Below are 23,451 nucleotides of genomic sequence, written 5' to 3' on the forward strand. Positions count from 1 at the left end.
GCTCTCACTGGGCTCCTGTAACACTATCCTTTTGCCCCCTTAGATCCACTGTTGCTAGGCTCTAGTTGTCTTGCCTCTGTGAATAGTCCCTTTGACACAGTCTCTTCATTTGAGCCCTCTGCAGGATCTGCTTCTCTGCCGGATCCTGACAGAAATAGGCCAACTTCCTGGTCATAACAAGTTTCTTGAGGGAAGTAAATTTCACACACTCAGCATTATTGCTGTTGCTTGTTCCTGACGTTTGATTTTTCCTTATGGGAGAGATTGTCTTTGTGCATACTGGCAATCTGAAAGACGGCAGGGTGCAGAGCAGGGAGCTGTGGACGAAAGTGCTGGAAGGCTCCCGCACACAGGTGCAGCAGGATGGTGAGCTGTGCAGCGGGCAGGGTCAAGAGATGGGAAAAGGAGGGCAGGGTAGCAGAACACAAGCATAAGAGACACAGACATGCTCTGCCCGGATTGTGGAGCATGTGGTCCAGCAAACAGCTTGCAGCTGACATGAACTTCCGGGTCTGCCTCAGCGCAGAGGAACGCCTCGTGCAAGCTCATCCCTTACCAGAGCAGCTTGACTGGGCAGGCAGGGATATAAAGGCACGCTAACTGGCTATCCTCCACTGTGGCTGATGCTTCGCTCAACAGCTTCCTCTGCACAATCCTGCATTTCCTTCTTTCCTTCGTGAGTATTGGCCTCTAATAAACGTCTTGCACCCAAATTCCATCTTACTCTCTGCTTCCTGAGAACCCACCCTATGACAGTAAGTTCAGTAGAATTCATAGCCAGAGCAGCAAAAGCCGACATTAAAATAACTGGCTTTTGTGTGTTTCAAGGAGCCTTCAGGCTTTCTTTACGTGGAGGCAGAGGAACTCCTGGAGGGCACAAGAGAGTGTGAGCGCTGGCCATTCCTGCCGAGGGATTCCAGTTCTAAGAAGTTATAAACGTGTGGAGGGTTATTTGAGAATAATCTGAGTCTGGGTTTGGTTAGAAAACCGGGACAAACAAAAGGAACATTTAGGAGGTAAAATTATGGAAGATGAGGGTTAAGAAGGAAGTGTTTTCTGTATCCCTCTTTACAAAGCGGAAACAAACTGCTAGGAGGGAAATACAAGTTTGAGGAGTTTGAAGTGTCTGTGTGCCTGATGCTGACCTTGAGCTCTGGAGCAGTACGTGCAATTTCTAGGGAAAGGAGACAAGCCAAGGCAACTGGAAACATCTTTATTCACTTTGTGACCTGGGCTTCTCATCCTTTTCTGTTGCACTGCTAAAATCAGACCCACGGAGACATCTTTTGTTCCCCTCCCAACATCCCAGTACCTGCACCCTCCCTGGGGCTCAAACTCAATGGGCTTATTGAAAGTCAGCAGAGCTCGCCCGAGAAGGAGTTGCCCTTTCCCGGCTTCGTCACCTGGTCCCATGTCTCACTCCCCCACTGCTGGAAATTTCACGTCTAACCTCCTGCCCCTCTCATTCCTTCCTGCTTATACCCTTTCCTGGTTGCTTCTCAGAATCCAAGTGGGTGGCTTGGTTCTGTGGGTGGCTTGGTTTAAATACGAGTCTCAATTCCACCATGTGCCACCCTGGTACTGCCTCTGAGGCAACAGGAAGCACTCAAGAAAAATATTACCCCCTTCTGAGTGGGTGGCTGCTGAGGGGAGGTGTCAGATCCCTGGCCGGAAATGTTATAACCCATATCAGAACCCAAGGTCAGGGCAAAGTCAGGGCTTCTGCCAAGAACCGTTCTTCCCTGTGGATGGTCAATAGGGTCCACCCAGACTGAGGTCATGCCTGCTTCCAGACACACCTGAGGCTCATTTATGACATCAGAGTTGCACCGTCTGCCTTGAATTGAATCTCATGTCCCTGCCTCTGGTCTTGTGCATCTCAAGTCCAGCATAGCTACAGAGACATCTCCCCACCTCTAACAGCCTGCTAAGCCTGCCCATACAATCAGATGAATTAGAAGCCCAGAATGTTCTCACCTCTGGCACATGCCTTTGGCTTTAGCTCATGTTTTCGTGTGTCTCCGTGTGCTATAAGTCACCTAACAAAACCAGCCTGTATCCTGTGCCTCCCAGTCGGCACTCTGATGAAGGCATTTCTCCCATTTTCCTTTTCTCTCCTCTCCCTTTCCATATTGGGGAGGGAAATAGCACATTGAGAGCAAGACCTAAATATGGTGATGGTGCACGGCCAGAGTCGGGGCACATGGGGAGAGAGTCGCAAGGACAAATTACTTTGATATTTTCCAAGTCATGTTTAATGATTTCATACTGGCCAATTCTTCCCCAAGTCTGCCCAGCTCAGGAACCCATTTTCCAACCAAAAGATCGAAGGAAACATACTTTTCAGTTTTCAAAATTTTATTGAGATGTTGGGGAAAAACAGCCAACATATACATTCATTTCGTCACGATTGGCATTTTATCCACACGATAGGCTCTCTCTGGCTTTGATCTGACTTCAGGTCTCCTTGGCAGTCCCCCTTCGGTTGTCCTCTCGCTGCCTGGTGTTGTTTGAAGTCCACCAGGGCAGAGCCCGCTGGTGGGGTCACACGTGGGAGCGGTAATTGCGATTGGCTGTGGAGGAAGGACATGTGTGCAACAGGGACGCGGGTTAGAAGGTACACATTTATCCTCTTCCTGCCTGAATGTGAATTTCATCAGGAATGAAATTCAGGCTGAGCTTTCAGGGTCCTGTGACAGCTAACTTTAAGAGGGCAGGCCCGGGACCGCAGGTTCCCCCATGTTTGACTGCTCCCCTCCTCATCCCTCACTTACCATCATCGCCCCTTTTTCTACTCTTCAGGCTGCCCTTCCGGTATTTTCTTTTGCTGCCACCTCTCTTGACTCCCTTGTGGGGAGCTCGGTTCTTGCCCCTCCTCATGCCATGACTCTTTAGTTTGCGGCTGGTCGACATTGTAATTTCTGCCAAAATGAGGGGCTTTGCAGGGCCGGGAGGCCGCGGGCCTGGGTATTTAAGGCCTTAGCCATTGTGACTGTGAAGGGGCGTGGCTCAGCAGGAGGGTGGGGCTCCACTGTGATGTAACCAGCCTTTGTTACACTTTGGTCATAGATGTGAAATAAGGGATCCCTTTAGTGCAGCTCAAGGCTACCCTCAATTTTGAGGTCCTTTTTATGTTCAATGAGGCTTTTCAGACAGGTGTTACTGAGACAGGTGTTAAATTCCAGCCCTGTGCTGGGCTGGTGTCTGAGGAGTGGGAGAGACTGTTAGAATGCATCTCCTGCCTGTAGGAAATGTAGTGGTTGTCAAGTGTGTGTATATGCACGTGTGTTTGAGTCTCTTTGACAGCTTTGGGAGATTACAAATGTATGCCTATAAGGACTTGACTCTAGGAAATCCAATTCAATATGGTGAAAATATAAATATTCCCTCTCTTTCATCTAAATCAGGATTTTTCAACCTCAGCACTGCTGACATTCTGGGCTGAGTACTTTTGTGGGACTGTCCTGTGCATTGTAGGATGTTCGGCAATATCTCTGGCCTCTACCCATTCGATGCTAGTAGAGCCCCTGGAGGTGAGAGAACCAAAAATATTTCCAAACAGTGCCTTGTGGGGAGGGGCGCAATCATACCGTCATCCTTGGTTGAGAACCATTTCTCAACCATCTCAAAATTGTCAGCAAATATTTATCGAGGTCATAGTATGTGCCATGCACTTAGGTGCGGGGAAAATAGTGGTGGATAAGAACAGACATAAACTCTGTGTTCATGGGGGCTTTCAAGCTAGTTGGGGAGAAAGCTGTTGATCAGACATCTGCACAGTAAGTCAGTAAATAATTACTTCCCAACACAGTGTAGGATAATTACATACCAACATGGCACAGGATAGAGTTGGAGAGCGAGGCGGAGACTAGACAAGGCTCAATCACATTGGGAAAGCCATGGAAGAATGTTTAAGAGGATGACCTGATGGAATAAGAGGCTGCTGGGTCGGGGATGAGTTGATGAGGAAGCAAGTGTCTAAAGGGAGAGGCTATTGCCAATAGTACTGGTTCAGGAGAGAGAAATATTTGATAATGGTTTGGCCTGGGCCAGAGAGGGTGTTCGTTGGGATATAGAGATGTAGACGGGAGACAAAGATGTGGTGATGGATCAGATTTAGTTGATGAGAGCAGAAGGTGTCAAAAGTGTGGCTTTTGCTGCTGTGCAATGTGGCTATTTGGATGCTGGTGCCACGCATTGAGATAAAGGCCAGGAGTGGGGACACTGATGATCGTGAGTTTTGGTCTAAGACATTTCAGATGTGAGGTGCCTTTGAGATTTTCAAATAGAGATACTGAAGGATTGTTGGCATATGGGTCTGGAGCTCAGAGCAGAAGTCTTAAGCTGGAGACACCCATGATTCCCAACTTCCCTGATAATGAATTCATCATCAACCTTTTCTTCTTCCACCTTTATACCTTCCATTGAGTCCTTATGAAAATTATTTTAGTAAATTTGATAACTATTTCTTCTTTCTGTCCCTCCTTCTCTCTCCTCTGCCATCCTCCTCATTCCGGAACCAAGCACCTTACAAGTGGGAAGTTCTTAGCAAAAGCTGGTTGAAGAGAAGAATGTAGTTCAAGCCCCACTCTCTGTATTTCTGATGTCTAGAGATAAGACAAATCATGTTTTGAAACCCAGATTCCTTGAAAAGCCATTGTAAAGGAGACGCTTTCCACTTTCCTGTTTCCGGGCAAGTCTCTCTGGAGACCTTCTGTTGAGAGTGTTATCCACCCAGAGAGGGAGGGGCTCTAGGAATCAGGCTGCTGCCTTGTCTCCTTGGATCCTGGGAACTTTTCTGTCCACTCCAGCCTAGTGGTTCCTCCTACAAGTAAGCTCCATGGAAGCAGGAATTCAAAAATTGTGTTCACTACTGTATATTCCCAGGACATTGAACAGTCCTGCCACCGAGTAGGAGCCCAATCAGGATTTGTGGACAATTTGCTGAATAAAAAGTCCTATTTTTCTGCCTATCCTATTCCACCCCATTTTGTCCCATCCCTCCAAGGAAGATTTTCCTGGCTTCAAATTTTCATTGTCCTTTGAAATTTGTCCTAAGTCCATGGGTAATATTGTCCTCAAAGTCTGAACAACCAGCCCTAATTATGTGAAACCCTGTCTTGTGGCTACATTGTTATGTCACATTTATGAGTCTGATCTCAGCAAGAGGCAGCGTGTTTGGTTCCTGTCCTGACTGCACCATGAACATCACTTCTCTGGACTTCAGCTCTCTTTGTCAATAAACTGGTTGGGTTTGGTGATCTCTGAGCCTCTCTGACTTTTGTGGTAGCCTCCTTGTAGTTAGGACTGAAGTCTTTATTTCTACTTCATTTCCCACAGGTACTGACGTGATCCACAGTAGGTGGTCAATAAACATTTGTTCATTCTAGCTACTTTGGTGTTATGAGGACAAACAGTTTAAGACAGAGTGGCTTTGTGTATTAAGTGGGAGCATTTCTAGATAAGGAAGGTGAAAAGAATATTATCTCTAAACAGGCCCTCTGGTGCTCCGTGTTGGCCTCTCATGCCTGAGCCTGCTGGCTAAAACGTTTGCAGAGGAACCGGCCTCTTTAGTTTGAGAGGCATTTTCTGAATGGTCCTGGGGACTGGATAATATTTCTCTCCTCCACTCCTTCCCATCCCCAGAAGATCTGCTCTGCCAAGGAGAAGCTGAGATCACAGGTTAGAAGGCGGCCAGACTTGAGAACTGATGAAACAAACAAAGAAGTCTCCTTTGCATAGTGTTAAGGAGAAGGTGTAGTTTCAGACACCATGCTGAGAAACTCAAGCAGCGGAAAGCCCAGTGTGTGTGGGGGCAACTCACAGGCCAGTCGGGAGTGGGGCTCTGGGGGTGTTTGGGTTGGCTTCTGGCCCAGACTTCCCGGAGTGAGGACACAGCAGGGTTGAGCGTTGGGCACTGCTACCTGTCTCTGTTTCTCTTTCCATTTCTGCCCCAGTGTTGTCTGAGCCAATGGCAATTTAGATAGAGCACAATGAGCTCCCCTCTGACCTTTAGTGGACATAGAACTGGCTTTTGCTTGAGAACCGTCTATTATCCCAGTCCGCTGACTGTCTCTTCACCTTTTCTTCTGTGCTCTCTTTTTTCGTTTTTCTTTTTAGATGAAGAAACTGAGGCACAGAGGAGCTGTATGAGCTACTTCAAATAACCCAGATCAAGAGTAACAGAGACACCCCAATAAACCTGTTTCTTCCATACTATGGCTTCCTGGTGGGTCTTGGTTTTTGTTTTTCTTTTTTTTTTTTTTTTTTTAAAGATTTTATTTTTTCCTTTTTCTCCCCAAAGCCCCCCGGTACATAGTTGTGTATTCTTCGTTGTGGGTTCCTCTAGTTGTGGCATGTGGGACGCTGCCTCAGCGTGGTCTGACGAGCAGTGCCATGTCCGCGCCCAGGATTCGAACCGACGAAACACTGGGCCGCCTGCAGCAGAGCGCGCGAACTTAACCACTCGGCCACGGGGCCAGCCCCGGTTTTTGTTTTTCTTGATGAAAGGAAATAGATATTTTCTGATAGGTACTGGGAAATAGAGAACTTTATGAATTCCTGGACTTTTTAGAAGAAGAGCTATCAGCCCCTTCTCTTTTGGGGCTGAGTGTTATCTTGCCTGGAGACAGGGTGGATGGACAGAATGGTGTCTTTATCTCTTAGAAGGATGGCCACAGTGGAAAGGCTTGGAGGCCAGTGCTCCCATTGGCCCTTTCTTAGGTTAGGAAGGGGCTTTGGGCTCCTTCACTGTTTTGGAAGTCAGATCTCTAGTTGGGTCCCATCTCCCCTCTCCAATTCAAACTCACTCCATTAATTTTCCTGGGGAGTCCAATGGCTGGACTTCCTGGGGCTGAGTCTTCCCAGCAGGCCGGGAATTGGGGCTTATTAAGAGGGAACATGGAAAAGTTGCTGACAGTCCTTACACATGTTGATGACTCAGTCTGAATCCCTCTCTGAAACCTAAGTCTCTCCAGATGTTGACCTCAGCTGGGAAGTGGGGACCTTCTACTCTGTTCACATGCACGTCCCATCTTCTCTGCCTTTGCTGCTGCTGCTGCTGCTCTTCAGGCAGGCAAGGGGGGGCGGGGGAGCTCAGGGATGGGCTGGTGGAGGGGGAAGCTGCTGAAAGAGGGGAGTCACCAAGGGGCAGAGCTCTCTGAGCTTGGGACTCATCTGGTGTGTCAGTTGGCAATAAAGAGAAACAAAGAGCCCAAGGCCAAGTGGTGGTTTTCAAAGAAAAAGGAAGAAGGGACCTCAACTCCATTCGCCTCTTCCCATCCAGTTCTGGGAAACAAGGGAGCATCTTTGTTCCGACCATGGTCTGGGTTCTGCCTGAAGATTTGTTGGGAGTCTCTCCCATTTGTCTTCCAGGCTACTCTCCCATCCCTTCTGACTGTGTGCCCAAACTGTTTTCCCACAAGCAATTCCTATTTTTCAGGAAGAGATTGGGCTGCTAAAACGCAGAAGACTCATCACATGGGTGGTGGCCCTGGGAGGCTCCTCGGGGACCATCTGGCCCTGTCCTTTGGGAGGTCAAGAGGCTTATCTAAGGGCTTCACCCAGGCAGGGAAAGAGCCATGACTGGGCCCAAGACTGCTGATTCCCAAGCTGAAGACTGCTCACCACTGCATACTGCCTTCCCTACTTGACTCTCTGCTCTATTTGCTTTCTCTCTTGTCCATGTGCTGCTAGGATCACAGTGAAGGAATCTAATCCTAAAGGGAGAGGAAGAACTTGGAAAAAGCAGAGACTCTTCTTAGAGGTAGGGTGTGAATTTGGAGGTCCTCTGGACAAATTGAAAGCTCTCATTTGGCGAAAAGTCAAATTCTCATTTGCTTTTTTGTTATTTTTGGATTTCAGAAAAATGATTTGACTATTTCCTTTTGTCACCACTAACAATAAGGCCACATAGTGTTGTAGTACACAAATAAAATTCAAATTTTGTGTTTCAGAAGGTTCCAAATACAGTTTTCACATTAACAACAACCGTTCACCCACTGACCTTAATCCCCATCTATAAGATAGTGAAGAAGATGCTGTTCCTTCCCAGAATACTCTGGGAATACAGCTCCCTTCAGCCATATGACAAAAATAGGCCTACATCTTAGGGTATTATCAAGGAGTTGTTATGGTATGAAAATATTACAAGCATTAAATCACTTGGCTCCATGTAATCTTTAGGAACAAATGTGTTTTAATCCATCTACCAACTGGAGTGAGGAACTTTGCATTGGGAGGGTTGCTAGAGAACAATTTCATAATAAATAGATCTGGCGACAAAGGGTAACTTGGCCAAAGTCACAAATTATAGGCAAAGTTGGATCTCAAGCCCAGATCTGCTAATCCCCACTGTGTCATGAGGCACTACTGTTGAGATTTCTGGCCTGTTTTTTCCTGTTTTTCTCTCTTCATGTTCTGAGAGCTGCATGCCAGTGTCCATTGCCCTCTTGAAATCATCCCACCCGCCAAAGAGTCATGTCATTGAGTTTGAGGACACCTGACCTTATGAAAGTGGGAAAAGTTGCCACTCAAAGGGCCTAAGGACCAGAGAGACAGACTGAAGTTTTCATGCATGAAGGTCAATGCCCTCATAATTGATGACTTCAAAGCACTGTGACCAACATGCTGGTAGAGTACATTGGACAGAGAAGACTCTCAATATTTCTGGGATATTTTTAACATAAATGCCTTGTGATAACTCTACTGATCAAGGTTGGGTCAAGAAAGATCACAACTCAGTTGCTCTTTGACTTGATTTGCTGACACTCTACTTCCCACTGTTAATGGTGCTCAGTTGAGGGTGAAGGAGAGGAGATAGGTGGCAAGAATAATTTCACTTTGTCTTTTGAGGATCTTGAAAAACAGACAGAGAAGGCTTGCTTGACAATATCATTGCCTATTTGGTTTCCATATTGTTCTTTCGGGCAGAATTCTCAAATTTGGAAAAGTAGATTTAGTTGCATTTATACTAAGGACAGGGAAAAAGTAATTCCCTCACTGCCTTTTCTAGTCCTAGAATTCTGTGGTCCAAAGCACAAAGCTCTAGTGACACTTTGCCCTGCACACACTCTACGCGGGGTCAGCAGGGATGACTGGCCTAGTAAAATCTTCAAAACAAAGCCTTCATTTTCAGCAAGAACCAAATAAAGACCCAGATCCTTTGAGTGTTGCAGTGATAAGATTTTATTGGTCAAGCAACTCCCAATACTGGGCAGCCTTATTTTTGTTTTGGGGGGAAATGCGGAAGGTAATGCCACTGAGATGTCCTGGAGTACTGGTAAGGACTGTGTCACCAGGCAGAAATATTTGTTTCCTCAGTGGACCACTGTCCTGAAATAGTGATAGTGGCATTTTCTTCATGCTACAAGGAAGTAAAGACAAATTTGAGGTTATAAAGCTCCCTGGTTAGCTTAGAGGAATCTGAGAAGGTGCTTCGTGGGGTGGGGAGGCGCACATGAGGCCAACTTGACATTTTCCAGATTTTTCCTTAGACATTTGTTACCCCTTTAGATACCATTTGGTCTGGCTTGCTTGCAATTTCCTGTGATGCCTGCTCCAGGTAGGTCATGTCTCCCCAGAACCACCTACATTATTTGTGGGTCCCAGTTCAAGATGGAAATGCCTCTTGTTAAAAGAACACTTTCAAGATGGTGACGGCAGAGCATAAACCAAGCCTGAGATCTCCTGAGCATAGGGTCATTTGTGACTGTTCAGGTCCTGGGACTATGAAGCCCGCCCTGTCCCTCCTGATGTAAGGCATTACTCATGGTAAACATCCACATAACTACATTGAAAGATCCTTATTCATCTTTCTAGTCTAGGTTAGCTGGTCAATATCTTATTCACAATGGGGGCAGGATGAATACTTGCACACGGCTTGCTTCTCACTGAGGCCATGCCATGTGCCTGAGAATGAATGAAGCCTCTTCAGTAATGGCTCCATCACCCCCTCCTCCCTCCCTTCCTCACACACGTCCTCCAACTACTCCCTATACTCCTCCTACACTCCCTCAGAACCACACATTCAAGAGCCTTGCCCATTGCAAGCCTCCTTCTGCTCTGTGCTCTTCTTGGGGGTGCTCTTCTTTCTCTGATGCTCCTGCAGGAAGCCCACCGAGTCCGGGGGAGGGGCATCGCTGCTGTATGCTGGTGTGGTTGCACTTAGTCTGGTAGATGTTAGAAGCTTCATGCGGGCTTTCCGGTCATTTACCTGAAGATGGTATTCTGAGCCTTGAGACGGGGATGGGGGTGGGGGGCCACCTGTAAAGAAACTAGGCCACTGTTACTTAGACTTCCCCAATCTGGGATGTCACAAAGTCTATATGAGATCAGCAGCCAAACCTACAGCAGAAGGACCGAGCAGTGAGACTCAGGATGACTTCCTTCAACATTTAGTCAGACTGATTTTCTGGATCCAAGCCTCACAATCTACTAAATTTGGGCAAATTGTTGCACTTCTCCTGGTCGTAAAAATCTTCTGTTAGTTAAAGCCAGAAGGACAGGGACTTATTGGCAATCCTGTTATTTTACTAATGAGGAAACTAAGTGCCGAGTTGGACTTTACTTCCTTGCAGGCTCAGAGCTTCAGGAAATTTCTCAAGGATGCATAAATACTGAACAGCAGAGCTAGGAATTAAGCCCACATCTACTTAATTTTAGTACTTGTTCACAATGTCTCCTGCTGTATTTGCTGCCATGGTAGGGAGAGACAAGGAGATGAATCACATCTCTTAGGTGGGTGACACCCTTAGGAGGGTGACATATTTTACTTAATGTTTACTATGAACAGAGATATGAACAAAAGACTTGATTATCAAAGCCCAGAGGAGACTAACTCGAGTCGGTCGTGGGGATGTAGAAGGGGTGAGTTATAAAATACTGGGGGGACTGATGAGATGTGGAGGGCCATGAAAGGAAAGTGTGAATCCTAGACTTCTGCCCTGAGTGAATGACTGCTAGGAGGATAGAGGAACAGGAGCTATATTTGGACAGGAAGTATTGGTTTTAGTTTTGCACAGATTGAGATGTCTACTGGACAGATCCAATGTCCACTTAGATGCCCAGAGGACAAGTTCGATACAGGTAACTAGCTCAGAAGAGCAACTGGGGCTGGTGATGTGGATTTGGGCACTGGCAAAGTAGAGTTTTGTGTAGCTGAATTTATGGGAGTAGATGTGATGGTCTAGGGACAAAATGATGGGATTTATCAGCCTTTGGGTTTTTCAGAGGAGAGAGCTGAAGGAGACTGAGAGAAGAGAAGAAAACTCAGGAAACAGGGGAGTTGCAAAGTAACGGGAAGGAGTTCAAAGATGGAGCTGCCAAACTTGGGGTAGTCATAACACTTATCTGGGACCTGCTAAGAGTCAGGCACTGTGCGAGCACTTGAGGAGCCTCACCTTGTTTTTCAGTCCTCACCTTTCCTGACCCCGTGGAGCACTTGACCATTAGGTTCCTGTGGAGACAGAGCAGTGGGTGTGGTCAGGAGTGCAGTGGGTAGAAGAGAGGCAGGAGGTGAGGCAGTGGAGGGCGAGGCTGGATTGAACAGAGGAAGGTAAGCCTCTCTCCAGCAGCTACCCTCTCCTTCCCTTCACAGCTGAGCTTCTCAAAAGACGGGGTTTTGTTCAACCACCATTGCTCTGCCATAGAAAATGGCAGGCTTCTCCTTGCTCTTCTGGCTTCACTTTACCCATGGGTCTTTCACCCCTGCCTGACCTCAAGCTTCTCTTTCAGCTGTAGAGAAGTCTGCAGTTTGGGATGGACATCCAGTCTCAACTAGTCCTTGTTATTTCACCTCTCTACCTTCCTGCAGGAACTTTACACTCTAGGAGTACCAAGCCAAGATAAGGGCTTCTGCCTGGAACAGTGCCTGGGATGTGGTAAGTACTCTAGAAAAATTAACCCATTTAATCCTTACAGCAACCCTGTGAGGTGGGTACTGTTATTGCCATGTTCCAGGATCAGGACATGTGCTTGCTTGCCCAAGGTCCCACAGCTAGTAATCAGAGGAGCTGAGGTCTTCTTGTATAATAATCTGAAATACTTTCTCGTGTGAGAATATTTTTTTTACATATTTTGCATTCTTTTTTTTAAAGTACCTAGCACAGAGATAGGCACATAAGAGGTTCTCAATAAATCCTGGCCAGTTGAGAGGTGGAGTCCTATTGTTTATCTAAACAAAGTTCTGGAACGAGGGTATCATGTTTGCAAAGTGAGGATTTATTCAAGCTCTTGGTGTGTTTGTGCAGGGGAAGGAGGATCCATGTTGACATGTACCTAAGCTGGTGAGTTAGGCATATTTTAATCACAATTTGGGATCCCATGAAAATGTCCACATTACTTCCTTTTCACCCATCCCTCACACTGACTCGTGTCCTCATGCGTACGTAGGAAAGACGACACAAACACAAAGAGCCACAGGTAGTTAAAGTACAACTCTACCTCCCTCTCTTTCTTTTTCTCTCTTCCCAATCTTTGTTTCCCTCCCCAGGATTGAAATCTTAGAGGTTATGCTAAAAGAATGACAGGAACACTGTAGAATCCTCTGCCTCTTAGAGTCTGCAAGAGGCAGGAAACTGGAGGGACTGTGGGAGCTGCTTGGCTTAGCCCCTCCCCTGCCTCCACCTGAGGTTGATCCTCTTAGAGGGGGTCAACCATTACAGCTTTTTTCAGGAAATGTCCTTGACACTGGGCTTTAAAGGAAGACAGGACATGACTTATCTCTTGGGGCCTCTCTGTCAGCCTCTCCCTCTGGATGGAACCACCCAACAGCCACAATCCTTAGGCTTGAAATCCAAGTGTGTTCTTGGACTCTTTCCTCTCTTTTCTGGTCCTTCTTGAGTCTTCCTTCCCGATGCCCCATTTTCCACACTCCAGGGTGGCAGACCTTAATCAACCCTTGTTACCTTTGGACTACGTTATTGTGGAGGCTGCTTGAGTCTCTTTATTCATACAAACTATTGTTCAGTGAAACTTCCTAAAGCAAGATTAATCTTATTACTCTTCTGCTCGAAATGTTTGGGAAACTCCTTACTGTCTACAAGGTGTAGCTCATTTTCAGATTTCCTATCTACCCTCCCAACCCCAACCTTGCTTTCTAGTCTTTTATACTCTCCCTCAAACATCTGCTGTTCTAGCTAAACTGGGTTCTTTAAAAAGTAGGAAAAGACAGGTGTTCATGGGAAATTCAGTGTCTTACTTGTGCTGTTACTTCTTAGCGTCTTACTAGATTCTTATATGCCCTTCAAAACTCAAAATAAAGGCCCCAAATTCTATGATTACTTCTTCAATGAACTCCCATTATTCATCTTTGGGGCACATTTTATCTCATTTACCAGATTCGGTTCAAAATTTTTTATTTCTGTGCATGTCTTCTCTTTCCAGACATTGAACTTCTTGAGGCTGACGCTGTATCTCTGTGAGGTTCTGGGGGGTGGGGCAGGGGCAGTAGATTAAAAAGATGAGTTGGACTAGAGCTTTGAATTCCGCATTGTTGGGGATTGGAGTGGGGACAGGGAAGGGCAAGGAAGGAGAGATTGCAAAGGGGCACAGGGAAACTTTTGGGAGTGGAGAACATTCTCATTACCTTGATTTGTGATGATACGTTCACGGGTGTGTACCTACGTCAGAACTTATCCAATTGTACACTTCAAGTATGTGTGGTTTATTATATGTCAATTATACCTCAATAAGTTCATTAAAAATTTCATATTGTTCAAGTCCTTGATAAAGAGCTCTTTCTAGAAATAAGACGATGGGACCAAGAATGCATACCTAAATATGCCAGCAGGTAAAGGCTTTGAAGATGCTGGACTTATGCCTGAAAGGCCAGGAGAATTTTACTTGGTTTGTATCGTTCAGAGTGGTTCCTGTGGGCTATACAGTTGGGCAGCCACCTAGATTCTAGCAGTTTTAGTAAGTGCTTTCTTGATTTTATTCAAATGTCTCAGTATTCCCCAACCACCCAACCAGGCTCTCATGTTGACTTTCAGCCATTATGACATGTTATCGTCAATCATCAGGTCCTTTTAGCAAGAGGGCCTATGTCATGGCCACCTGTCTTCATATATAAAGGGAGTATGAGTGGGCTGCTTTGGACAAATGGACTTGGAGTGAGGGAGGGGGAACCAAAAGAGGCTGCTGTTACAGCAAGAACCCCGCTCCTGGCCAGAGTTGGGGGATGTGAGAAGATGGTGAAATCCCTTAGATGTAAGTGTTCAACATGCCATCTGAAGGATTTACCAAAGACACAAAAAGCAAAGAAGTTATGCCAGAACAGGAACAGGAAGACAAGGTATTGATGACGTTTTCTGATTACAAGAGACTCTCAGACCTGAGGAATTGTCATCCTAGCTTGGCAAATGTTCCAAAATGTCACACCTTTGTCAAAGCACAGCTCTCCATTCACCTTCCAGAGACTGTCTCTCACTTTTCCCTAGCACTCCCTCCTTCCCCCCAAGAAACCAGCTCTTCCCCCACTTCCCCACCAATCCTGCAAAGAACTAGATTTTCTGTGTTCGTCACTTGTCTTCTTGATGCTGGAGAGCCTCCTCCTAATCTCGCGCATTCAGAAGAGAGGTTGACATAGCCCTTGGACCTACCTTTTTGAAGGTGTGTTTCTCAAACTCTTTGAAACCTTATGTTTGATGGAACCTCTGGGAAACTGAGCCAGGGAGGTCCCTATACGAAAAGCACATGAGTCTCCTGAGCATAAATCTTACACTTTCTCATTCTTGTCTCTTTAGTCAGCAGCAAATGTCAGTGCTCTGGTTGAAGCCGCTGCTTGAATCCATGTTTTTCCACATCGTGTTTTCTTCCATGGCCAGTGAAAAGAAAAACCTCTTTTGGTGCAGGCCCAAGACCACCATAATCATCATTGATTTTTCCTCTCTGCCTCAGGTCTCTAAATAAAATTCCTCTCCTTTCACTGACAAATGGTGTATTTTGTGTGTTTTTGTTTCCCTAGAGAATGGCTTGTGGCAACCTGGAGTACTCCTGCCTCTTTTCACGTAATAGGATGAGTGGGATATGATGGGTAGAGAGAGAACCAAGCGAGTCAGGAGGAAATACGTAATTTTTTCCTTTGTTCCTGTTCTAGAGATTTGGTAATGAAATGTATGATTGGGTTTTGTTTTGGGATAGGTTGAGATGCTTTCTGGGTATGAAAAGTGCTTACTTGGTTTGAGAGACCTTCTAAACCGGCTGGGCCGGGGGCCCGACAACCAGGAAACCTATAACCAGATCTCCCTCAGCTTACACCTGTAGCTTCATTTGTTGGTAATTCGTAATGAAGATGCCCACTTCTCTAGAAACAAGCCCAGATCCTGTCAGCATGAAGCTCAGCAATTGTAAACACAAAGAAGGGCAAAAACATAGCATAGCCCTAGAATGGTAGGTGTGCGTTTGGAACTTTTTAAAGGACATCCTCAAGCTTCTCCCAATAGTGTTCTCTAGATACAATGTAGTTTGGGGCTCTTTGGGGTCAAATCATTCTGACAGCTGTGTGGAATCCCTTGTGTAATTGAACCTGAACCTTGTGTAATTCACATAAAGGTACCAGGTCATCACCTACCCCAACCATCGCCATTAAACCGCAAAAGTTCTGCTAAGCCACCTGCCTTTCCTCAGGCATCATAAATGCAGTCTTCAAAAATCACACGCTAGCAAGGCCAAGGTGAATCCTTAAGGTTAAGGTCTCAAACCTCAATCTTCCTATCTTCTTTGGAACATGAAAGATGCAGAAACTGAAGAAGAGGCAGGAACTGGCTTTCCATTATTCAGCCAACTTAGGTAGACCCCAGGGTTTTGTCGTATTTCCTAGATGTCGATGAGCTGCTTGTTCCCAGAGAAGCATGAGTCTCTTTGATGGCCGCTTTTGTGCTTGGGTAGTCATATTTGGTCCTCGTGTAGGGGTGGGGAGAGATGGTAGATTGAAGATGTTATGGCAGGCCCAGGAGCAGAGCCATCTTGCAATAATATGTTATAGTTATATTGTTAGTTGTAAGTTTATCTTGTGGTGGTATGTTGTAGTCATATATTACACTATATCTTGTGACGGTGTGTTGTAGTAATGTGTTGTGCATACACTGGTGTAGCCTTGGGGAGGAGGCAAAAGCAAAGGAGGTCAGTAGCCTTGCGTGCTTCATTCTGGTGCTGGTCATCTGTCCCACACTCACCATTTTTGGCAGATTTACATAGAACTTGGCCCTTGTCACAAGTATGTGCCCTCTAAGAGCATATCATCTAGAGTCAAACTAACAGTGCAAGCAGACCTGCCTACCAGGTGCCCAAAGCTTGAAATTAAGTGCGGAGTACTTTGAATCTTAGCGTCTAAGGCATTCAATATTTATTGATGAAAGTCCTGTATGAAGTAAGAAATCACGACTCGGTTACACCTCACAGCAGCTTTTGTGAGTGATGTCAGGGGATAGGGCTATGTGACAGGGTCCCTGAAAGTAATGGCATATCTTAGTCTTTGCAGGCGAAAGCAGCCATAGTAAGTGACTGGCCGTGGCTGTGTTCCAATGAGACTACAAAAACGTCGAGAGCTGTGCTAACCATTATTTCATTTATCTCAATTGTTCCACTGAGTAACCATTATCACAATTTTACAATTGAAACAGGCTGCATGATTAACTTGGAAAACCACAGACAGATCGAGGTAATAGAGTGTATTTTCTTCAGTGTTCTTTCTACTCTCGGAGAGATTGTCCTGGCTCTGCCTGTGCCAGGACCCACCTTCTTTGGGTCTTGTCTAAGTGTCCGTCTTACTCTTCCTTTCCCAAAGAGGTTCACTACCCCTTTGTGGTAATTTGTCCCTTCTGTTCTATTCCTTTCACTCTTTCTGGATGTCTTTCTGCAGTGGACCATCTTTCTACTTGTCTTGGTGGCAGTCTTGGACTTGCTGTAAAAGGGTCACTTTTTTGGGATGTGTAGGGGCGTGGGGCTTGGGCATAAAATCTGCTAGTCCTAAACTAGATACTCCTCAGGCAGTTAAGCCAGGACAGGAAGAAGACAGCTCACAGGCTACTCACAGAGTCAGGCCTCGTGTGACGCGATGTGGTCATAATGCTATGGCCACTCTTATTCTTATACCTCATAATAGCAGGTGCTGAGACTGGCCCAGAATTAAAGCTCATAAACTTATGAATTTAAGTGCAGTCCCTCTTTCCCTTTGACAGCTTGCTCTCTAAAGTCTTTCTCCATCATTTCTGCTTCTCAAATTTTTGTAGTTGTCCATTACTATGGGCTTTCAGTACATTCTCCACTTACCTCAGATTATTTCACTCCCATAACGTATGTACAGCTGGTGGCGTAGGGGCCAGCTGTAGCCAACAAATATATTTTCTTCGACATGCTATGTGGGCCTACATGGGGTGGACCAAAAACATTTGAACTAGTTGCTACCATTGAAGTCAGAAGCTTTCACATAAAATCTAGACTTTTGACTTCTTCATTGCTCTTAAAAATTCGTCTAGCAACACTGGATCCCAACCGATTAGAGTTCAGAAATATCTTTTAGATGGGGCATGCACAGTTTAATTTGTCATTGTCTCCACAGATCTGTGCTTGTTTTACTTATATTACTGGCCCAGACCCTGAAGACATTAACTCTGTAACCTCTGTTCTAACCTTTGGAATTTACCACCCGTTGGCTCCACTTCTCTCTTCATACATTTATCAGAGTCCAGAGGTCAGTTTGATGTTCTAAGCAGGGGAGCCAAGGATAAGAATCTGAGACTGTGTAGAGGGCAGCCTTCTTCTCTTTGGATTCTGATTCAGCTCCTTGAGACGACACATTATTAGAGCCACTTCATTCCTAGCCTCAGAATCCTTCCTCTCTCCTGAAGCATAGTTTGAAATCCATGAGGCAAAAGTATAAGAAAAACGATTGTCTGTCTAGAGGTGACTTGGGTTCCATATTGGGAATGAGAGACTCATAACAAATCATAACCCTCCCACCCCTGGCACTCAGTATTGTATTTTGGTGGGGATAACACTGTGGTCTCTAAAATACATTCCCCTTCTAAATACCTGGAGGAGCAAGATAATTGTGTTAGGCAGAGAATTGCCCCATAAGTGTTTTTCCAGTGTCATGAATTGCTGACCGGCGGGGACCCTGTCTGGCTTCTGTGTCTTTGGTGTTGGACAATAGTAATGGCAATGATGATGATAATGTTGTGACAGGATAATTCACTGAATTATTAGCTTGTGTGTATCCTCTGAGCATTTCCTCTCTCTTGTTTGAAACAGAGAGCCACATGTCCATACTGGGCTTCCTAGCTTTGGGTGGAGGACGAAACAGAAGCTCTTTGAAGATAACTTCCTTCCTGAGTTTTTGATATCCAGAAACCTAAGCTCAAGAGGGTATTATGTTTTGGAGGTGAGTGAATTTTACTCGCTCTCTGAGAGAGTCTGAGATAAGGATGTGAGTACAGGTTTTATATTGGGAAGTAGATTCTAGGAAGCAGGGTGAGGGGATCAGGTGTGTGGGCAGGGGAGGGAGAAAATGCTGTGTTCCTGAGCTGATTCCTATCGTGAGCAACTGGAGTTCAACCCACTGGAGAGCCTCTGAGGAACTATGTGGAATATCCCTCAGAATTTTCCCTCCAGATGCTGGGAAGCTGGGACATTTCCCCATTGATTTCCATCCTCTGCTAGTTGAAATTTCCCTTGGGAATGTTAACCCCCCCCCCCCACACCCCACTTCACGGGCTGCCTTGCACCCTTGGGAGGTGGAAATGCTCACTCTCTGTCCCTGTCTTCTCTGCCCTTTAGGGCCTCAGCCAAAAATGAGACAGAAAGCACGTCATTTTTAACATTTAACATTTCACACTGTATGTATCTGTGTGTGTGTGCGCACGCGCACGTGTGTGTCTGCATAACATTCTATTATTTGGATTTACATAATCTATTTAACCAACATCCTATGTTTAGTAGTTTTCTGATTATTTGCTCTTTTATTCAAAAATGTATATAAAGATCTACATATTTGTTCAGCATTGTTTGTATTTTTTATATTTTCGTAGAATACGGCTATAGAAGTGAAATTATAGGGTCAAAGACTATAGATCCCTAAGACTCCGAATGTATTGTTTTCCAGAGAGGTTTTACTGACTATAGTCCCCTCAGCAGTGGGAGAGAGCATTTAGGGTGAACTTTGGCAATGACCTGAGAGTAGGTGACTAAGAGAGATCTATTGCTTGGAGAACTTTTAGCATGGTGGAGGCCTCTAACTATTTAGGATAGGTTAGGGAACTCTTCTACTTGCATAGAAAAGGGATGGAACATTCATTCTGGATTCCCTTCTTCCCTGTTCTGAAAATACTTCTTCCTAGTATCAGCTGAAAGGAGCACATGGCTACCATATGTGTGTGTGTGCACATGAAAGGCATCAAGCAGATTCTTAGAAGAGTCTCCATTTGGGGACAGTTAATTGAGTTTTCAAAGGTTCTGAATTTACCACCACTTGTTCACCCATGTAATAAATGGGTTACCAGGTGCTCTGTATTCAAATTTCCATGATTATGTGGGAAAGGATAAGCTGGATAAATGTTAGGATTCTTGGAATTTCAGTAAACATCACCAAATGCTTTGAAGAAAGTCCGACAAAGAAAAGGCGTAAGCTGTTGATCAACAGAATTGGAAAGGACTTCATTTTCCTTTGTCTCTTCTGTTTCCCAAGAATTGAACCAGTAATTAAAGAAAGAGATAAAAGATGGAGATCAAGGAAGAGGAAAAACAAAGATCAAGGTAATCCAAATTTCAGTTCAGCCCCTGGATTAGTGAGCACGGACCACATTTCTTGATTAGAACTCAGGAGAAGGATGAATTGCAGCCACATCTATATTTCCAGTGCCTCCTCTGTCTTCCTTTTTGACTTCTTTGCCTCTCTTTTCTCATAGGCTTAGAGTACATTTATGTCTGTTACCAACAAAAAAATGGGCCTGGGTGACCCTGGAACCAAGGAGAAGAGAACCTAAGAATTCTCAACCCCCCAAAACACTGATTTCTCCATTTCCTCTGAGGTTTCCCACTAGATCTTTTGAAAGTTCTCAATAGGAAGATAGTTTGTTAGTGTTGCAGAAGAATTCGGTAAACCACCGATTTCCAATCCTTCTTGGTCCAAGACCAGTGCCTAAGACAGGCCATTCCTCCAGAACACCAGGGGGAGCTGTTGTGCTGCCTCGTCCTGGCACCAAAATTGTTCCAGGCGGGGCCTGGAGATAGACACATATATCCAAACCATCAAGACATGAGGACTTTAGGACATACTAGTCACAGGGAGCAGAATGTTTGAAATTGGGAGGGTCCTAGAGTTTCCAGAACTATGGTGGCCAGTGGCGCATGGGGGAAAATGTAGTTTCTGTCACACGTATGTTCTGTCACCCCTGCAAACTTCTCCCTCTGAGTACAACCACTCACTGTTATTTGTTTCGGGATGAAATCTACAGATAAAACAGGTGAAAAGTGAAGTCCCCTAAAGTAATAAAGAGAGAGCATCTTGGAGGGGAAGAGATGCAGACAGAAATACCTCTGCCATAATATAGCTCATATTCCATGTCTCCCAATTCTTGGAATGTTTTATTCCTTAATATTTTCCAAGGGCCCAGACCTGTGGTTGGAACAATAGATGCTCAGCAAATACTTATTGAAGGAATGACTCCAGTTCCAGGGTTAGTCCTGCCCCTCTCTGATCACTTGGTCCCTCTGGGATTGTTTCCTTGTCTGCCAATGGGTGCTGGTGGGCAGGAGGAGAAAGTGAGGTTGTACTAGCTAATCACTGGGGTCCTCTCGATTGGGGATGTTCTATAGTTTCCATATTCAAGGGCCTGGTTAGTTAAGTGTCTTAAGCAGGGCTCTTCTTTATTGTTTCCTAGAATAAACCAACCCATATATGAAAGAGAAACGGTGCTATTCCTGAGTGCACATCAGAGTATGGGCATGTTGAATCAAAACAAAAGATCTCTTTTTAAGTTTTGGCTCAGTCCTCTGTTCATTTCCAGGTGCCCCTGGAACTCATACGCGTTGCAGGTAATGTGATTCTAATGTCTCTGTAGGTGAACAAATTTAATCTCTTTCTGCACGGCAGCCCCCAGTTTGGCTGGGCCAGTGCTCCTTCCTGTTTGCTTTCTGTTTCTCTGTAGGCTTCCTACTCCTATTGGCATCACTTAGCAATGCTCGTTCACCCTGGCAGTTCTTGCCAGTAGCAGCCGGTGTTCCGGTTTACAGTTTTTCCAACACATCCAGAACCAGGCTCATTGTTTCCCAACAGAAACACCACCACCAGTTGGCTGGCACCCCCTTCTCGGGGTCTGGGTGCCATCTCCACAGGGCCCTCTGACTGCAGAGCGGTAGGCCTTTCACACGGCTGCATTTCAGCTCTGCGGGTGTCTTCCTCCAAGCTTTTAAGTTTTAATAATTCTAATACTCTCTTTTGTTCCCCTAGACTAAGAGAGTTAGCTGATTCCTCTAATTGCTACTCTTTGATATTTTAATTTTCCCTTTGGCCTTTTCTGTCTTAGTGCTGAGTTAATAATTCTTTATATTAAATTCTCCATGTTAAAATGACTGGTGTGGTTTCTGTCTCCCAAGACTAGATCTTGACTGATACAGACCTAGAACAAGGGAGCCAGAGGTCATGACCTCCCAGGCATGCTAAGCTTTACGCTTGTGTGCAGGTGAAGTGGGTTCAATCGGCCAAAGGTAGTCCTGCAAAGGGGAGTCGCCTGGGGCCCTGGGGTGGAAAAACACACCAAGGTTGGAGGAGCACGCAAAGACCCCAAAAGTGGATCCCAGGGGATCTGTACAGAGTCCTGGTGGTTTCTGCTACACGGACATAGAAAATGCCAGGTTACAACACCCCAAGGCTCGGGGGCCAGCTGGTGATTCAGGCAATTGGTGCTCTGGGAGCTCAGGGAAGGGAAACACAAGTCAAGTCAAGGAGAATCTGAAAGTTCCCTAGAGAGGTAGACAGAGAGAGGCGAACAGCGCTTTCCAGGCTGGAACACTGGTGACAAGAATGGTCGAGGCACATTGAGGGGCACAGATTTGGCTCCAGGGAGGCCTCGTACACCAGGCCAAGGAAATTACTTGGGGCTTTGCTTCCGTATGTTGGTATCATATCACAACGTCATCCTTAAAAGTCACATATAAATGACTCACCTGCTGTGTACACCACCCACTAGGTGCCAGGAACAAGTTAGGGTTGAAACAAAAAGATGTGCTTGCTCAAGGAAGGGATCGGTCTTCCCTGGACTAGCTTTAGATGAGCCTGGGATGGCACCTTGGCTGCTGGCTCCTCTTGGAAGAAACATCTGACTTGGTTTATTTTTTAGATAAATTTGCAATTGATGATGGGATGTCAGACAGTAGGAGGTGTTTGGATGTATGATCTGTAGAAATGGGCCCTTCAGATTTGCACTCCATGTCTTCTTGGTTCCCTAAGCTAAACATGAGCAGTTGGGCACACCTTGTCTGAACTACTCCTTATCTCTCCTAGATCCAGGCATGGACAGGATACATGATCTCCACACACAGATTTTCCAGGATGGTCCCAAGAGCGAATAAGTTGGTTTGGGAAGTGTGGTCACAGTGGCCTTGTGCCATACTGTCAAAAGGCACGGGTCCTCCTCTCAGGAAGCCTGTGCTTTAGTGGGTGAAGCTGCTTTGTTTTATGACTTGGTGCTTTCACAGCCAATGCACGTGGCCACCACAGAGGTACAAACACATGAGCGATCCTGACATCTTTCCTTGATCCCATGGGAAGAGGATGGGTATGAAAAAGGGCAAATGAAGGGGGTTTGGTGGTGAGGGGGCAGCTTGGAGAAATGGAGAGTTTTCAGCTCCCCACAAGTGGTAAGTGGGTCCAGCGGGCATGCTCCCTTGGGAAGAAGGAAGCTTGGAGAACCAGCCTTCATTCTGTCACTGTCACCTTCTTCAGCTCCTCTTGGTCTCATGTCTGGTGGGAGGGAGAGTGCGCTGCAGAACCACTTGGGAGAAGTGGAGCATCCTTACTCTCAGTTCCAAACTCTGCTCGGCGCAGACGGGGTTCCGGACCAAGATCCGCATTTGTCCTTGACTGGGTAGCTGTGAACTGAGCAACCACAAATTCGGTGGGGGCAAGTGGAGGAAGAGAAGTTCCAAAGAGACGACAGAAGAACTTGCAGGGGTGAGGCAGGAGAAAAGATAGCCTTGCAGAGGTGAGAGGCACAGGGGTGGGGAGACTGGAGGAAGGAGGGAGGAGGAAAGGCAGGAGACAGCACGCCAGGACCTTTGTTCTCTGCCTCTTGGGGTGCAGGAGGCTGGGGTGAGCCAGACAAAGGCTCTGCTCCCTTTGTCTTTGCTGGCACTGGAGGGTCTCCTCAACCCCAAGGCTCTCGGGTCCTGGGTGGGCAGGGAAGGAGGCTGCGGGAGGGAGGGGCTGGGAGCTCTACCTTGGAGGCCTGGCTT

At 46.0% G+C, this 23,451-nt stretch overlaps 1 protein-coding gene and 3 long non-coding RNA genes across 5 annotated transcripts; 3 read left to right on the plus strand and 1 right to left on the minus strand.

Moving 5' to 3' along the window:
* Positions 1–2,340: 2,340 nt before the first annotated feature.
* On the minus strand, positions 2,341–2,954 carry TNP1 (transition protein 1). Its single transcript, XM_003365123.5, has 2 exons — positions 2,775–2,954; positions 2,341–2,573 (listed from the first exon to the last, which is right to left on the minus strand). The coding sequence occupies exons 1-2, from the start codon at positions 2,911–2,913 to the stop codon at positions 2,545–2,547; spliced, it is 168 nt and encodes a 55-aa protein (XP_003365171.1). The 5' UTR covers positions 2,914–2,954; the 3' UTR covers positions 2,341–2,544.
* Positions 2,955–3,080: 126 nt separating this feature from the next.
* Positions 3,081–6,219, plus strand: LOC138924551 (uncharacterized). The gene is made up of 3 exons (XR_011439473.1): positions 3,081–4,831; positions 5,497–5,682; positions 6,121–6,219. It is a non-coding gene; the product is annotated as an uncharacterized lncRNA (long non-coding RNA).
* A 1,468-nt stretch (positions 6,220–7,687) lies between these two features.
* On the plus strand, positions 7,688–20,975 carry LOC111773833 (uncharacterized). 2 transcript variants are annotated; one of them, XR_011439472.1, is made up of 5 exons: positions 7,688–7,765; positions 11,813–11,879; positions 18,253–18,382; positions 19,685–19,752; positions 20,880–20,975. It is a non-coding gene; the product is annotated as an uncharacterized lncRNA (long non-coding RNA). The 2 variants fall into 2 exon arrangements; XR_011439471.1 differs by lacking the exon at positions 7,688–7,765 and adding an exon at positions 11,230–11,554.
* On the plus strand, positions 14,070–14,934 carry LOC111773832 (uncharacterized). The gene is made up of 2 exons (XR_002808456.2): positions 14,070–14,293; positions 14,745–14,934. It is a non-coding gene; the product is annotated as an uncharacterized lncRNA (long non-coding RNA).
* Positions 20,976–23,451: the final 2,476 nt, after the last annotated feature.

This window comes from Equus caballus, chromosome 6, assembly GCF_041296265.1.
Source record: "Equus caballus isolate H_3958 breed thoroughbred chromosome 6, TB-T2T, whole genome shotgun sequence".
NCBI lineage: Eukaryota > Metazoa > Chordata > Mammalia > Perissodactyla > Equidae > Equus > Equus caballus.

Bases quoted from the DNA above. Each gene is read 5' to 3' on its own strand.
- TNP1 (XM_003365123.5), bottom strand. From the start codon at position 2,913: ATGTCGACCAGCCGCAAACTAAAGAGTCATGGCATGAGGAGGGGCAAG. The intron at 2,574-2,774 runs GTAAGTGAGGGA...CTTCCTCCACAG, and splicing joins TAGAAAAAGGGGCGATGATG to CCAATCGCAATTACCGCTCC.